Source organism: Engystomops pustulosus, chromosome 3, assembly GCF_040894005.1.
Source record: "Engystomops pustulosus chromosome 3, aEngPut4.maternal, whole genome shotgun sequence".
Classification (NCBI taxonomy): domain Eukaryota; kingdom Metazoa; phylum Chordata; class Amphibia; order Anura; family Leptodactylidae; genus Engystomops; species Engystomops pustulosus.
Genome location: NC_092413.1, coordinates 59,973,580 through 59,991,364, shown reverse-complemented (window position 1 = coordinate 59,991,364; position 17,785 = coordinate 59,973,580). Strand labels below are relative to the sequence as shown.

The window sequence follows — 17,785 nt, the reverse complement described above, 5'->3', positions numbered from 1 at the left end:
CATCTGCCTCAAAGTTTGACGTACTGTGCGTTCAGAGATGCTCTTCTGCCTACCTTGGTTGTAACGGGTGGCGATTTGAGTCACTGTTGCCTTTCTATCAGCTCGAACCAGTCTGCCCATTCTCCTCTGACCTCTGGCATCAACAAAGCATTTCCGCCCACAGAACTGCCGCTCACTGGATGTTTTTTCTTTTTCGGACCATTCTCTGTAAACCCTAGAGATGGTTGTGCGTGAAAATCCCAGTAGATCAGCAGTTTCTGAAATACTCAGACCAGCCCTTCTGGCACCAACAACCATGCCACGTTCAAAGGCACTCAAATCGCCTTTCTTCCCCATACTGATGCTCGGTTTGAACTGCAGGAGATTGTCTTGACCATGTCTACATGCCTAAATGCCGCCATGTGATTGGCTGATTAGAAATTAAGTGTTAACGAGCAGTTGGACAGGTGTACCTAATAAAGTGGCCGGTGAGTGTAGACCATGTCCTATATTTTGCCATGCACAGTCACAGTGCGTTCAGGCAGCGTGTGATCACTGCATAGTGACCAGACACCGTAGACGTCAGTGAGGAGAAAATAAGTGTGTACTCACCTGCCCTGGCGCTCTGTGTCTGTTATTTGTATGTCTCCCCAGCACCTAATTTTTTTTATTTCAGTCGGATAACCCCTTTAAGGATTTTACAGTTTTAAGCAATTTGTATGGTAAAGGGTTGTGTGAAAAAGGACATGGCACTGTAAGAACCTAAGACCTGAAGTCTCTTCAATTGTTTTGGGTTCAGATCGGTTAATCTGGCTAACAAGTGCAACGTGTTTGTCGGAACAGGGAGCTGTAGGAGAGGCATTTATTAAAATAATAAAAATGAAATGTGTTCTTTTATGTATCCTCTCCGCTGTCTCTAGAGACAACCACTGTAGTCAGAAGTGATGTCTCTTGCTGCAGTTAACATTGACATCCGTTTTAATAATAACAATTCCTTTAGGCCCCTTCTACACTCGCGAGTGTGATGCAATGAACTTGCAACGCGTGCTACCTGAATCGTACGGCCCTGATGCTGCAAACCGGAGCTGAACTCAGCATGTCGGTTCAGTTCTGGTTTGCAGCGTTCAGGCTGCACGATCCGGGCAGCACGCGTTGCGAGTGTGATGCAAGTTCGTCGCATCACACTCGCGAGTGTAGAAGTGGCCTAATTTATATAGCGCAAACAGATTACGCAGCGCTGCACAGAGTTTGGCAAATCGGTGCCTGTCCCAATTGGGGCTCACAATCTAATCAACCTACCAGTATGTTTTGGAGTGTGGGAGGAAACTGGAGGAAACCCACACAAACATTTGGTGCAGAACACCATTGGCAAGACTTCATAGTGAGCTTGGAATAAGTGTCCAGTCACCTGGCCGTCTCCAACTCTTTCCAAGACGGGCCCACAAAGACTCTCACACTTCCGACAGTGTGAGGAGAGTAAATCTACAAGCAAGATAAGATCTTTATATCAGGGTAAGGAGGTACAGCAGAGCTGACTGTGTATGTGATATAGCTAAGTTAGCAGAGCTGACCGTGTTTATTATAGCTCGAATGTAGCAGAGCTGGAAAGTTTCATTGTGTGTTATATGCATCTCATCTCTGATCTGTCTCATCTCTCTCTAGGTGTCAGATCCTAGTACAATGTTAAGAAGGTAAATTAAAGTATATATAAACCTGTACTCTGTCAGCGCACAAGGATCATGTAGTGTCTGCTTAGACAGTCCCCACCCCTACACTCTGGAATAAAAACTGAGTAAAATTGTAATGTAAGGCGGTGAAAAATGTTTGTTGTGCAAACATCACTCAGGGTTTAATATTTGAGAACTTTCTTTTGTGGGCAAGTCCCTTTAATTGAAGGGGAAAACCTATTTAATGTAAATGAACTGTTAGTGTTCTGTATAGTGATTGGATCCCCTTCAGGATCTGTAGCTTTGCTCACATCCTCAGCGCTATCTCATTAGTTATCTACTGCTTTGGCAAACCATTCCAGGAATGTGGCCTGAATGGGGCCTGTGTAAACACACAAAGCGTCTTGCATCCACGCTGGAAATGAGATCACGCTTTCTATTCTTGCCAGATACATGAGTGTAATGAGGTTCACACATTCGCCAGCCATGCACTTCCTGCTGGGCAGGTCTTTGGTAACGTTTGTGGAATTGTCCGTTCTCTCTTGTAGGTTTTGGTTTTTTTTTTTTTTTGCCTGTGAAGTGCGAACATGTAATAAGCCTTTAGAGGGTGAAGCTATGTGAGGAATGTAGGGAATACTGATATAGCTGGGAGTGGTCATTTATGGACTGAATACTTCTGAAGGACCTTTCTAGCGTATGTGAATAGCACATTTATCAGCAGCTCAGTCATGTTTGGTGTAGTTTGTGCCCTTTTTCCTCTTCTGTTGGCATGCCACTTTTCGGTGACTTTTATTTGTGCTTGAGCGGATATGTTTTCATATTAGGTTTCATGCACACTACAGTTATTGTGGCCGTGTGCTGGTAGGTCCGGAGTTTCTAGTGTACAGCGCTGCAGTGTTTGTTAGCGTTATCAGAGGTTTCCTATAACACTGCTGCATTTGTTATAGCACTAGGAGCTGCTTTCTTTAGTAACCGCTTATAGTGCCGTTTTTGAGGGTGACAGGTCCTCTTTAAGTGATAACACAAATATTATTGGCGATGTAAGATCTGTGTTATGGGGATTCTCTGTTCCTAGAAATTGACTGTTTGTTTACATTCTTGTCAATGGGGTGTTGCCCTACACAGACGGCACTGATTGTACTATGTTGGGACACACTTCCAGATGATAAAACCCAGTTTTTTTTTTTTTTTTAAATTGATTTGTAAGAGGAATGGCTCTACATTATACAGATTTATAAAAAGAAATGTACTGTACTTAAAGTTTTGCAATTATTTTGTGGTGAATACAGTGATTTATAAAAAGCGGTGTCTGTAGTCGTGACAAGTATAGGGGACTTGTCACCTTCTGGATTATCTTTACTTAAAGGACACCTGTCATCAGGTCTCTCACTAATTCTGTAACCACTACCTGTTGGAGCAGCTCACAGTGATGTCCATCCCAGCCTTAATCATTCTAGAATCATTTTTTCCTTACAATGTAAACGAGGCTGAGCACAGCCTCTCTCCTCCCCCTGCTCATGTATGTGTGTAATGTATAGTAAAGCATTGCTAGTGTTTGCTTTATCTGCTGCCTGTGAGAGACACAGACATCAGCTATACAAGTACCTGATATGCTCTCTTATCTTATACAAATCATTGTACAGGCTGTCAGTCATGTGTATTGGAGTACCTCCTATACACAGGCTGCAGAGGCTGCCAGCATCACGAGAGTCACATCATTATACAGGCTGTTAGTCAAGCACTGGGGGTGTGGCAGTGCTTGACTCTTATGAATAAGCTGGACAGCTGAGTATTATAATGACTCATTGGACACATCTAAGGTCATTTGCATACAGCTTTAGGACCTGATTATTTAAGTTTACAGGCATGTAGAGGGATATTGTAGGGATAGGGGGCAATGCTTTCTAATGACAGTTTATGAAAATATATTTAGGTTTTATGGTTAATATGGCTGACACATTCTCTTTAAAGTCCCTTTCTATTCCTCTTGCATTTGTATGTACATGTTGACAACAGGGTGTGTCGCTAGAGTTGTGCATAGGGTAATGTTTCTGTTATGGTGTGGTCTTAATGTGTAACTGAAGGATGTGCTATAAGTGCTCAGGTGTATAAGGTAATGCCATGAATTTCACATGCTATATTATTTTCCTGGCAGAATGCCCTTCTTACGTGTGAATCATAGTTGGATGATGTTCCTTGCCTAAGATTTTAGTGTTGCAATTTACATTTTTTAAATAAATTGCAAGGTGTTTGTGATGGCAAGAGATGAGATTTTTTTTTTTGTAGTACAACCCAGGACATAGCACGTGTTTCTGCCATATGCTCTACATACATTAAAGGGAACCTGTTATCAGATATTAGTCTAATAAACCACTACATGTATGTTATGAAGCAGCTAAACACCTTCTAGATGTCTCTTTACATCTTGCATGGTCCCGTGTAATGGCATCATCCAGAAAATCGACTTTGAAGTGAGATGCAGATTTGGTTATTAAAAGTCAAGGAGGCGGAGAGTTTAACACTGAAGTCAAGCTCTCCTCTCCTCAGAACACCCCCTACAGTGTAACTAATGTTCTGGCATCCAGGGACATCACTAATCAGATCTCCTCCTGAAGTCTGACAAATCATATTCACAGGGAAAGAGTTGGGAAAGGTGGGGAAAGTTTGACTTTAGTGTTAAAGTCTCCACCTCCTTGACTGTATGCAACCAGTTTACATCTAATTCAAAGTTTTCTGGTACTTGACCACATACTGGTAATGGTATAATAGTCCATTTTTTGATCACGGGTTCCCTTTAATAAACTGTATCTTTAGTTTATTGTGGATCTTAATCTGTATCTTTGATATATTGTGTTCTTAATATGACTGCTTGCACGTGGGGGTATTTTGGAGGGTGCCCAACTTAACATAGCTTGTATTGTATGTACATCTGTGCTCCTAAAATTTGGTTTCATGGCTTTGCGTGCATATTCGAAAATTACAAAACATAAATTTTATTTAAGGGGTTGACTAATAAGAAGCTTTACTAGGGTAAGTATAGGACCCCAATAGGGTCATCCATATTGTACTTATACCTGTGAAGTTTATCTGTTGCTGTAAGCACCCGCAGGACACCTGTCAACACAGGAAGCTCGGAATCCTGGTGTCTGAGAGTCACATGACCCGCACTTGGGAAAGTACAGTATGGGTGACCCTATTAGGGCCTGGTACTTACCCTGATCCGGGAGAGTAGGTATCAGTTCTCTCCTGTATATAACCTCTCTTCAAGGGTGAATTCAATTAAATGAATTAATAAAGTAATTCAATGTATATTTTACCAGTATACTTTAAACTTTTCTAATGTCCAAATTTCTTATGTCTTACAGGCTCAAGTAGCTTTCCTTCAGGGTGAAAGAAAAGGGCAAGAGAATTTAAAGAAAGATCTAGTCCGAAGAATAAAGATGTTGGAATATGCTTTAAAGCAAGAAAGGTATGCTCCATCCTTGGGTGTAGCTCCAGAATACATGACATTGGTACAGTGATCATCAGGCCAGTGGTTGTCAAACTTGTCTTTGTCTTGAACAACTGGTTTATTGTAGACAACAAAACGCTACCTCTTTCACCTGTGATTCCCTTAGATATGGTAACTGGGGTGGAGCTGTAGAGTCTGTTAACATGGCTAGGATGCGAGTTGGTTATTTTTATACCCATTTTCATGAATCAGACTCCTATATATGTTCACCAATCACTGTTCTTGTGGGAGTCATTGTTGCAGGTTAGTAGTTTGTGGATAATTCTCTGTGGCTGTGGCAGATCTGCCTGAACATCAACCGCAAAAATCGGAGTGTGGACCCCAGAATTTCTACAGCAAATGGTCTTTGAAATGTATATCACATTTGCTATAGGCTAATTGCATACTTGTGAACATAGCCAACGAATTGCTGTCATTGTAATGGTGTACCCCTTAAGGACGGAGGGTTTTCCGGCTCATTTCTCGCTCTCCAACTTCAAAAATCCATAACTTTTTCATTTTTCCGTGTACAGACCTGTGTGAGGGCTTATTTTGTGCGTAACAAATTTTACTTTCCCGTAAGGGTATTTATTTTAACATGCCTTGTACTGCGAAGCTGAAAAAAAATTCCAAATGTGGAAAAATTGAAAAAAAAACGCACGTGCGTCACGTTCTTGTGGGCTCAGTTTTTACGACTTTCACTCTTCGCTCCAAATAATATGCCTACTTTATTCTTTGGTTCGGTGCGATCGCGGTGATACCAAATTTATATAGGTTTTATTGTGTTTTAATACATTTTCAAAAATTAAACGAATGTGTACAAAAAAGAAAAAAAAAATTTTGCCATCTTCTGACGCTAATAACTTTTTCATACTTTGGCGCACAGAGATGTGTGAGGGGTCATTTTTTGCGAAATGAGGCGACGTTTTCATTGCTACAATTTTGAGGTCTGTGCGACATTTTGATCATTTTTTATTTCATTTTTTATGTTATGTAAAAAGGTGTAAAAGTCGCATTTCGGACATTTGGGCGCCATTTCCCGCCTCGGAGGTCACCGCCGCCTGTAACCGTTTTTATATTTTGATAGATCGGGCATTTTGGGACGCGGCGATACCTAATATGTTTGTGATTTTTACTGTTTATTATGTTTTATATCCGTTCTAGGGAAAGGGGGGTGATTTGAACTTTTAATATTTTATTAATTTTTTTTATTTTTTAAACTTTTTTTTTTCTTTTTTTTTTTCACTATCTTTTAGACCATCTAGGGTACATTAACCCTAGATGGTCAGATCGCTCCTACCATATACTGCAATACTTCTGTATTGCAATATATGGCATTTTTGCAGCACATTCATTACAATGAGCCACTGGCTCATTGTAACGAATCTGCAGCTGCCAGATAGCCTCGTGTCAAAAGAAGACACGAGGCTACCATGGCAACCGATCGCCGCCCCCCGATGACGTTCGGGGGCGTGGCGATCGGAAAAAAGATGGCGGCGCCCGCGCGCCGCCGTCTTTTAAACGCCGCCGGCGACTTTGCCGGCGGCGTTGAAGGGGTTAATAGCCGCGATCGGTGCAAGCACCGACCGCGGTTATTAGCGGTGGGGGTTTTGTGCAATATGCAAAAACCCCCACCTTTGTATGAAGAGGACACAGCCCGTGAGCCCTCTTCATACATCCCTTATACCTCTGCGCCGTAGAGCTACGGCGCAGAGCGTTAAGGGGTTAAAGGGGCAATTTAAAAAGCTGACATATTTGTAGTATCAGAAGACAATGGTGACTTCTATTTAATGTTTTACAATTTAAAGGGTTAATATGGGGGCAATAAACTAACTACAGGCCTTTTTTATGGACCTGTGGTTTAGTCTCTCTAATTGCTCTGTGTCTTATATTTCCGAGACTGCTATAAAAACCATTTATACTAGAGAAGAGTGCTATGGGTGCGGTCACACGGTGCGTTTTTACAAAACACAGGAGATTTTGCATGTTTGCCATCTGTTTGGCTGGTTTGAATTAGTTTTTCTTCATATCTGGAAGTGCAAGCAGTGAACTGAAACTGTGATGCACTACACCTGCTTAGCTCAGCTATTGTGCAGAAAGATGCCCAGAGCTTCTGACAGAGGTAAGTATTTTGTTTTATTTTTTTTGCAGACCTGCACAGTTATTGGTTTACAGTGGCATCATTGCAGGATACAGTTTGGGATGCAGGGACTAGTTAGAATCCTGTATTAATTCCATCTCATCCTTATGTCAGTGTCCTGATGCGCCACTTTTGGTACATCCATTTCCCCTATGAAATGTTGGAACTATTTTCCTTCCTAAAGAATTGAAAAACTTCCACCTGGGTATTACCAGTTGTTTGTATAAAGTGTCTGATGCAGCGTTAATTAGATAGAGATAGACTATTGGTACACACCACCAACTTCTTCTAATGAATGAGTTTCCAGTAGGAATAACAGAACACCTTGCTGAATTCTAGGGAATCGAGAATAATTTCACAGATGCAAGTATTTAAAAAGAATATGAGAAGTACAACTGTTCTTCTTTAAAGGTGTTGGCCACTTAAAGCAAACTTAAAAGGGGAAGTATAACAATTTAATAGGATCACCCTTATAATACTTGCCTGGCTCTAAAATGGTGCAGGTTACTTTGGAAATCAATGAGGTAAAAAAAAGTCTTTATTCCCTTGTGGGGACGATTTGCTGCTGGATTGCAGGCTGTATATGGAGATAAGACCTCCAACCTGACAATGCAATTGTTATCCGCACTGCTATAATGTGCCTGTGGGGACAATGGTAGCCTTTCCTGACATCTCCGTAGTAATGACAGCATATCATAATGTCTGTGTGTGGGTGTGGTGTATGCCAAAAATATCTCATGATGTTCTCTTCTTGACCACTAGAGCAAAATATCACAAGCTGAAATATGGCACGGAGTTAAATCAGGGAGATATGAAACCGCCAAATTATGATTCTGGTAAGGTCCTGGTTAATTTTGACCCACAATGACTTCCTTATATTCTGTTCATAATTCACTTCCTTTCTATCAATTCATCATATGCGACAGTAAAAATATATAATTTAGTTTTTTTTATGTATACTTTACACATTCACATTTATGTATACATTTCACATTCATTTGGGTAAAAGAGAGGCACGTTGTGTGTTTGATTTTAATGTGTTATCCATATAAAAAAAGCCTTGTATACTGCTATATAAAGAATGTCTTCTGCAAAAAAACTATTAAAGTAAAAAAAGGCTTGCAGGTGCAGACAAGCATGATGGAGGGCAAAAGTGCTTCTGTTGGGTGATGGAGCATAGTGTAGCAAGCATGAACTGCGCATAGCTCTGCCATTGCCTGCCCATTATCTAGCTGGATTTTATGCATTTTGCAGTCTATAGGCTTGTTAAATTGTATTTATTTACTCTTTATCTGCTTTCAACATTTATAATTCATGTTCTTTTTCCCATTAGATGAAACAAACGAGACGGACATCCAGCCACAACCACAGAATAGCCAGTTTATATGGAAACAGAGCCGGCAGCTACTAAGGCAGTAAGTGACGCATCAGTGTTCCTATTATAAGCTACAATGAAGGGTTAATTTGTCTGAGGTGGTTTTTGGAGGCAGGAGAGGTTAGATGCAGAGTTCTTTTACTAAAACCTGGGTTTTCTATGATCATTTTGCCCTGCTTCCATTTACTGTAGTTCCATTCTATTTCTGCCGTGTAATGAATGGAGCATTGTGCCCGTGTGACTGCAGAGGCTGGTGGAGACGACCCTTGCAGCTGGTACCAGATGATTTAGAAGCCTAGTCCTGCACTGTGTGCCATTGTATAAAAGCCCTGTGGGGGTATATGCTCATGTTTGTTTATTTTTCTTTCTGATAATGCTGTGACTTTTCTTTTAGGTATTTGCAAGAGGTCGGCTACACAGACACCATATTAGAAGTGAAGTCAAAGCGGGTGCGAGCATTGTTGGGGCTTTCTGCAGATTCTTCAGATCGACTCACAGACACAAATCAGGACTCCATGGTAAATGGCACAGAGACTGAACTTCCCAACCCTCTGGTCATCGGGTAGGTTTTGGCTTTTTTTCATTTCTGAATACTCTAATACATAATTTGATTTACCAATTATTGTAAAAGTGCTACAATGTGTCCTGCATTTGAATATGATGTGAAAGTTCATGATCGTAATTGGGCTAATTCACACTTGATCAAGCCAGATATGGAGACTTCTCAGAGGTGTAAGGTATAATGGAAAGACGTGCACATGTTCATAACTCCCTGAGCACCTCTTCACTTGCTACCAATAAGATCACTGGCTACTTATTGCTGAGTGAATTAATCCTAGAACGCATGACGTTAAAAATATACATTTTAGGCCCCCATGCACATAATGTAGAAAAACACACTTAAATAACTTTCACAAGTTTATTTCAAAATTGCTCAGTAAAATATGAATAGTGGTCAACATTTTACGCAAAGTCATGAAAACACACAAAAATGCATAGAATGTATAGCAAACTAGCTGCAGCTACATTTTTATTCTAACTTTCTTTTCTATTATATTAGTCTTCCAAACAATTCTGACATGCTATTTTTTCAGAAGAGTGTTCTTTGCAAACTGTTTCCTTACAAGTGGAACAATATCACCCAGTTTTCCTCTCTATGGACACATGAAACACTTTTGTTTTCTTTCTCCTGGCTCTGGAATAATCTTAAACGCTGCATACAAAAATGATAGCGGCACAAACGTAGCACTAACGTTCAATTCGCTTAATGTGGGGGGGCTGCTTGAACTTTTGACCTTTCATTTTTTGTTCACATATTAAAAACAAAAGTAGCACAAACAAAAATTTGAGCAGCACAAACGTAGCAGAATTGATTGGCACCAGCTTTGTTTGGTTTGGGCAATGTGGGGGGCTGGTTGACCTCTGGAAGCTTTCATTAAAATCTTAAAAACGATAGCGGCACAAACGAAAATTTTTGTTGCACAAACGTTTGACACCAATTTTGTTTGATTTGAACAAGGTGGGGGGCCAACGTCACTCACTCACTGAATGGCAAAACAAATGTTTTGAAGTATGCACTTCTTCCTCAACTTCAGTTTCATAACAATTCTAGTATATATACTCCACGTTTTCCTCATAGGCTAGTCCATCATCCAGTTCTGTGGCCTACCAAGAAGATCACGGACTACTTACTCTGATCTGAATTCACTCAGCATTACTAAAGGGGGTTCTCCAGGATCAGGGATTCTTTGTATGGTGACGGCATTGACTGCACTCTCCCACTACATCTGTAAAGCGCATATACAAACAAAATCTTGGGATGACCATAGAGGGTGACTGAGTACTAGTAGTATTAGTTTGTTCTTTGAACACTCTAAAATACCCTGATCCTGGGCAGCTATTCTTTAACCCTCTATATGGCTAATCATTGTCCTTGTATCTGAATGCAACCCATTGGGCTTCCACTGTCTATATAGTATTGAATCAGACGTAGAAAATGTGGTTACACAGTACATGACTCCTCAGACAAACTAGTTAGTCCACATGATTATCCTCTTATGTTCTTCCATTTGTTCTGAAAGCTGATAACTGCTTGTGACTTGTGCACCGTTTAGCAGCTTATTGTATTGTCAGTGGATTACCCTGATGCAATTTAAGTTGTAGGTATTTGGAATTGGCAATTATTGGAAATTGCTTAATTGCTGGTTTCTTCTGTGGCAGAATTTTTACCTTGCCTCAGCCACTGGCAGGGTAATTTATCATGAGGCAGGATTTCTGCGCCACTTTAAAGAGAACCCGTCATGCAAAATAACCCCCCTAAACTAAATATATTTTCATAAACTGCCATTAGAGAGCATTGCCTCTATCCCTGCATTGTCCCTCTACATGCCTGTAAACCTAAGCAATGAGGTCCTAAAGCTGTATGCAAATGACCTGTGAAATGTCCAATGAAGCATTAGCATATTCAAGCTGTCCACTCTATTCATGAGTGGGAGGCACAGAAACACCCCCAGTGCATGTCTGACAGCCTGTATAATGATGTGAGGCTGTATAATGATGTGTTTCCTGGTGCTGGTGGCCACACCCCCTGCAGCCTGTGTGTGCATGTGTGTGTGTATAGGAGAGATACAGCAGCTCCAGGCTGCAGCCATGTTACAGCAGAACATGTCAGATTCATGTGTAGCTGATGTCTGTGTCTCTCACCTGTATATTAGGAGGATGCAGCATGTCAGCAGATTCAGCACAGATACCAGCAATACTTTACTATACATTACACACAGACATGAGCAGGGGGAGGAGAGGGGAGTGGTAACAGGGGTGACATCACTGCCTCTGACCATGTGACCAGCCTCATTTACATGATAAAAAATAGATGATTTTACAATGAATAATGTATGAAATAACTAGATAAAGGCTGGGATGGATCCTTGTGAGCTGCTCCAACAGGTAGAGGTGACTAGTGACACAGACTTGATGACAGGTGTCCTTTAAAGTCTGTCTTTGGATCTCTTCTGCACATCCAATTTATCGTAGCCGTTTGCCTACTTTATAAATTTGGCAAATGTGCTGTTTAGATCTGAATATTGGCACAATTAGCTCTGACCCATTTCCTTCTCCGTCAAAATTATCAACTTTTGGTTAAGTGTTATGTCAGACAACATCTGTACTCTAGTGATGAATATGGTATTCTTGGGAGAATTGAAATGTGGCAGTGGGTGGTAGATGACATGCACCATTACACAAATCACCGAAGGGACAACTAAGTATCATTAATACGGCAAAAAAAGGCATAGCTACAAAAATTTCCATTGCAAAAATGTACAGGCTAATGCAGCGCTATTGTGGCAGACACATGTAACTAGTAACTACTATGTAACTACTCAAACATTTTTGAGTACAAGCAAGTAGTCAGGTGTTCAAAATAATGTGTATATTTTATAACAAACATTCATTTAAATAAGGTGTCTCTTCTGATATGGAAATTGAATCGCTTCTTGAAGTGCTGAACTCTTTTCTGAATAGGATCATAGAAGCTGCTTTTAGCCTCTTCTGAGACCTCGATGGTTGTCTTGGTGACTAGTGTCAGTGTGACTGCAGACAATTCCTCTCTGCTGCAACAGTGGCGATAAAGCACCAGTCCAGGTTGCTCTCTTCACACTGAAATCTAACCTGTAAAAAGAGAACAGAGCGTCTCTCCGAGGTTTATTTAAACCCCCGGTTGGACTGTGAGTAATATTTTTATTGAGATGAATAATATGTATTTTCCATAACGAGCTTCTTTTAGACATAGTAAGGGAACCTAAAAATGCTCCTCAAATCTGTCACCTATTTTCAATGCAAGTTTGAAATAGACTCTTAATTATGTGTGTAGATAAAAAAAAAAAAAAAAATCCTGCCCTATTTTGCAGCGGTTTTGCCTGTGCAGTCAACTATAGGGTAAAACAGAGGAGCCTGGCCGGACCATGAATCAGTGACCACAGTGCAGAAGATGGAACACTGTGCATCATAGTGATACATAATGCATGAAATCCCTTCTTCACAATACAACATTATGATGCATGGAATCCTGTCCTTTGCACTGTGAGGATAAGAAACGTGGTACGTCCCTGACCACAGTGCCCTGAGAGTTTCACCACAGTGAAAGTGTAAAAAAAAAAAAGTAAAATTTGGGCTGCCCTTAATTGTTATAAGAATTTAGCAATGCAATGTAGTTTTTTCTAATATTTTAACCTCGAGTGGCTGTTTATTACATCCTATTTCAATATATCCTTGACCGGTGTTTTAATAGCATTATACTTTATACAATAATATTTTTAATAATATAACGGGTACATATTACCCCACAAAACTTTCACCCACAGGTGAAAATGAAATGCCCTTTCTAGAATTCCCTCCTTTATGTGGAATCTTGCCCTGTTAAATAATAGAAAAAAAAATAAAGTTTTGGGGCTTCCGGGAGAATCCAATCAGATACCCCTATCTTCGTTCTGTTGCACCTATAACCATGCTTTTGCTGTCACATTAAAGATAACAATATCATCTTCCAAATTATGATTTGGTTTATTCTTTTGTTATCTACAAAACTGGAGATCTAGGCAATCAAAAACATTTATCGGATTTCAAGCAAAATATGACTCCTATTTTGGATGCTGGATGATGCGTTTTCTGGCCCTTGCTCGGTGTACAAGTTAAAGTTTTGCTCATATATGCATTGAGGGCTTTGTAGCAGATAACATCCATTTAATTTTTTTGGAAACCACTCAAACAATTGTCAGAATAATGCACCGCGTTTTAAGGAAATCTATCATCAAAATCCATCATGATAAACCAGGTGCACTCAGTCATAGTTCCAAGCACTGTAACTCATAATCCTGTGATATTGTTTATCCGTGGCCTCCTCCTTTCTGAAATCATCTTTACTACTATGCTAATGATCCCCAAGGGCTGTAGGTGGTGTTGCCAAAGCCCCTCTGTGCTGCAGCTTTACAGGCTCTCACTCGGTCGGCACTCCCTCCTCTGCCTACTGTAATCTTGCACAGGAGAAGTGCTCCTACACAGTGTAACAGACTGTGAAGCTACAGCATAGAGGGGCTCTGGTAGCTATTCCAGAGCCCTTATGTTTAATTATCATAATTAAAAGTTGTTTTTAAGGAAGGAGGCGATGGATAACAAATATCCACAGTCTGTGTCTGAATCTAGGAGTAAGGGCAGATTCACATTGGCATGTGTGTTGCATTTTATTTTTTTTTTGGACCCATAGACTTCTATTGCCTTCTGTGATCCGCATCTGTGAAAAATAGGACCGGCCGATGTATAAACACCTAGAGAAAATAACTGCTCACTAATGGAACCAATGAAAATCACTGAACCATGGACATGGAAAACAACGCCAGTGTGCTAGATCTCCTTTATGTTGCTGTTGCTTTCTGTTTTTTATTGTGTGGTGCGTGGACTTACGCTGCTTAGTGTAGTTTGTGAAATCTTCATCCCTGTTGATGTATTGTAGAAGGGACACACACTGTGTTTTGTGTAGGAGACGTGACAAGATCTAATTACTAGTGTGGGAATGACATCTGCCTTTTTAGGCTTGAAACCCACTCTAGAAATTCCCATTTTACAGGATTTCATTTTTCCAACAAACCATTTCAGCACTGTGACATCCCTCTCCTGTAAAAATTCCAGAAGATTTGTGTTTTTATTTGCAGTATCTGTCAGTGTCCTGTCTATTGCTTTTCATATAATCGGCTTAAATAGATGATCTGTGTATTCTTCATTTGACTATAGGAAACCAGATATGACGGACTCTGCCTCTGTTCTGGAAACCTTTAAATTTCTGGAAAATGCTGCAGCGGAGTTCAGTGATGAAGAGGATGATGACGACAATGATGGCAGAGACAAGACCATTATAGATGCTGCAACGGTAAATCTTCAGAATCTGAGGAACATGTTAAATAAAATAACACTTTGGTAATAAACTAAAGGCACCTGAATGCTAATAAGTGCCTTAGATGGAAACAATATGATGTGACACTTGTTGAATGTAATTCAAGATTCTATCACTGGACATGTTCTCATGGAGCAATAATCTTCTTGTGTAAATGGACCTACATGTCGGCATTTATTGGATTTTCCTTTTAAAAACGCCTGTCAACACAAATTCTGGTGGAATCTAGAAATTGAAGTGAGATGTCAATTGTTTTTATAAAGTTTTTGAGGTGGCAATATCAGTCAAGCTCTCCCCTCTGTTATAATTTTCATCATTTACCAGACCAGAGCCTGTTATGTTCTTGAATACAGGACTGTCATTTACAGCACGTAGGTGTTCTTAGGTGAGGAGAACAAGCAATTTGTATCTCAATTCAAAGTTAATTTTCTAGATAATGCCACCACACTGGGCTGTTTTACTGACGGGTTCAAGCTTCTTTCTTAGCTACAGTCTATGTAGTTCTATCGAGTAGCCAGTTCAGCAAGTTTTGTTTACTGCAAAAACTGCTTACCAAATCCATTTTTTCCATAGAACATTATGGTAATGTTATGGCTTTCATTACAAGAATAAGGCCAGTTCTCTGGTAAATATCTGGGAAGCACCTGGGGGCTGCTCAGCCAATAACTGGTTATACGGCTCACCCACATCATGTTGAGCACCTCTTATAGTTTTTCCTATGTTTGTTGTGTTACATTTTTGTGAACATGAATATTGTGCCCCCCCCCTCCCCCCCCCCCTCTGGCACACATACACTTTCTACTTTGAAGGGTTTGTGTGTGTTTTTCACATTCAATACCTGTGCCATCTTAATCTTTTGTATTTAAATTTCCTTCTATGATGTAAAGATTGTGAGAAGACGAGTTGTGCCTGATCCCAATGAAGACCGGGACACAGAGGAGGCGCTGAAAGAGTTTGACTTCTTGGTGTCTGATGATACTGATGGTGGAGAATCCAGGAGTGCTGGTGATGGCACTGAATGGGGTAAGGTTGTGAACATGCTTTCTGGCTCATTGTGGTATGTTATATTTCTTTATGAGCCAGTTTGGTTCTTCACATTGCCACAAAAAAGCCAAATCCCTCTGGCACTATGCACTAATGCTGTCCGGACCACAGTAACATATATATACAAGCATTGGACTAGGTCCTTTAAAATTTAACTTTTACTCAATCACTCTAAAAACAACAACAAACACTAAATGGAATAAACAAATATTAAAAATCGAGCATTCTTACCAGGTGGAGTATCGGGCTGCAGGATAGGTATCCTTGAGAGACCTAAAGGGGAATCGTTTCTCTCCCTATATACTTAGTTGTCCCTATTGCCCCAATTGCTCCCGTCCTGACAAGGACAGTACCCAAGTCGTCCCTAGACCGGTGTACTATTATGCCCTAAAGGTATAGCCAAACAAGTGTGCTCCCCGTCCCTCCCTACCCTACGCGTTTCATCACCGTTCGCGGTGAATCATCAGGGGGATTGCTGAGGACTGACAAAAAAGTCCAGGAGGGGGAGAAGATAACAATCAAATCTGGGATTCCAGGAATCCTGGATATAGGTCACACACAGGCCTTCCTGGAAAATTCCCCAGAAGAGGGGTCGGGTCCACCTTCATTAAGTGGTATACCTTGGACGGGGACGGGGAGCACACTTGTTTGGCTATACCTTTAGGGCATAATAGTACACCGGTCTAGGGACGACTTGGGTACTGTCCTTGTCAGGACGGGAGCAATTGGGGCAATAGGGACAACTAAGTATATAGGGAGAGAAACGATTCCCCTTTAGGTCTCTCAAGGATACCTATCCTGCAGCCCGATACTCCACCTGGTAAGAATGCTCGATTTTTAATATTTGTTTATTCCATTTAGTGTTTGTTGTTGTTTTTAGAGTGATTGAGTAAAAGTTAAATTTTAAAGGACCTAGTCCAATGCTTGTATATATATTCTTCACATTGCCTCCAAAGTTCAAAGATTCTTTTTACTGTCTTTTTACTTGAACAGACAAAACTGGGTACTTTTAAACACTCAATACTGTCCCACACCTGTCCACAGTTGTTACATCACACCTGCAGTAAGTTAATGCTATACAGTTTAATAATTATATTTAAAAATATATAAAAAGGGAAATGAAGAAAGTAATGAAAAATATAGTTGGGAAAGAAGTAAAATGCAGAAACCAAAACTTCATTTAGATTCCAAAATATGAAGCTGCACAGATATATTTGGCCGTGTCACAACTGTACATTCAATTTATAGCATCATCATAGCATGAATGGTGTGTTGCAATTTTTTTAATAACATGTTCATTTAGTATTATATTTTATCAAAGAAGAACCTACATGGACTACAGAATACAGCCGTGGTGTTCAGACCACCAGAAGGCAGAGAAGCAAAAATGAATGAATGAATGAACATTTTGACATTTTCATATTTGCCTTTTCTCCTGGTAGTATGTGTGCTGCTTAGTGTCTCTGTACCCATATATATTCTATCCTCTTTGGTCTGCCCGGTAGCATCACTTATACTGTCCCATAATAAATAGTGCACCTACTCCCAGTTGAGAAGTGACATTTTGCTGACTGATGTGGCTGACACAGCAGGGGATGGTCACATTGGAATATTGCATCTGTTCCAATGTGGCCATCCCCTGCTGTGTCAGCCACATCCCAGTTAGAGAGGTCTTTTTTGAGAGCAAGTTACACAGACTTCAATGGCTGTTTAACGTATCTGTGACTTGCATGAGACACGTCTGCTATTTAGCAATTGTTTTTACAATCAAATCACAGAACACAGTAAAAGTCATTTATAGAATGCCCTCATGCACTTTGATACTTTTTCTGCAGAATGCTTTACTTGGAATGCGGATATTGGCAGAAAAAATGCATTACCGATTGAACCTTGGGTTTATTTTGTCCACATTCTCTAAATGTTAATTCCCAGCTAACATTGCTTCCATGCATTTCCATTTTATGGAAGCCATAAGATTTTAAAATATGACCATTTTAAAATATCTTAATATGTAATAAACAAAAGCGGTATTTGCCGCTCTGTAAACCCGATTAGCTTGAAACGTATTTCAAGTGCATTTTAACTCTTTCATATGAACGCTGCCTTAATGGAACCACAACCGTGTTGTAAAGAACGGCTTTCAGTT

General features: G+C 40.3%; 1 protein-coding gene across 3 annotated transcripts in view; it reads left to right on the top strand.

Moving 5' to 3' along the window:
- STRN (striatin) overlaps positions 1-17,785 on the top strand; it is an 83,276-nt gene that overhangs the window by 23,272 nt on the left and 42,219 nt on the right. For all 3 annotated transcript variants that reach the window (XM_072140909.1, XM_072140911.1, XM_072140910.1), the window contains exons 2-7: positions 5,012-5,115; positions 8,039-8,112; positions 8,610-8,691; positions 9,046-9,213; positions 14,436-14,571; positions 15,483-15,618. In XM_072140909.1, coding sequence (XP_071997010.1) covers positions 5,012-5,115; positions 8,039-8,112; positions 8,610-8,691; positions 9,046-9,213; positions 14,436-14,571; positions 15,483-15,618 — 700 coding nt within the window. The remainder of the gene's footprint in view (positions 1-5,011; positions 5,116-8,038; positions 8,113-8,609; positions 8,692-9,045; positions 9,214-14,435; positions 14,572-15,482; positions 15,619-17,785) is intronic.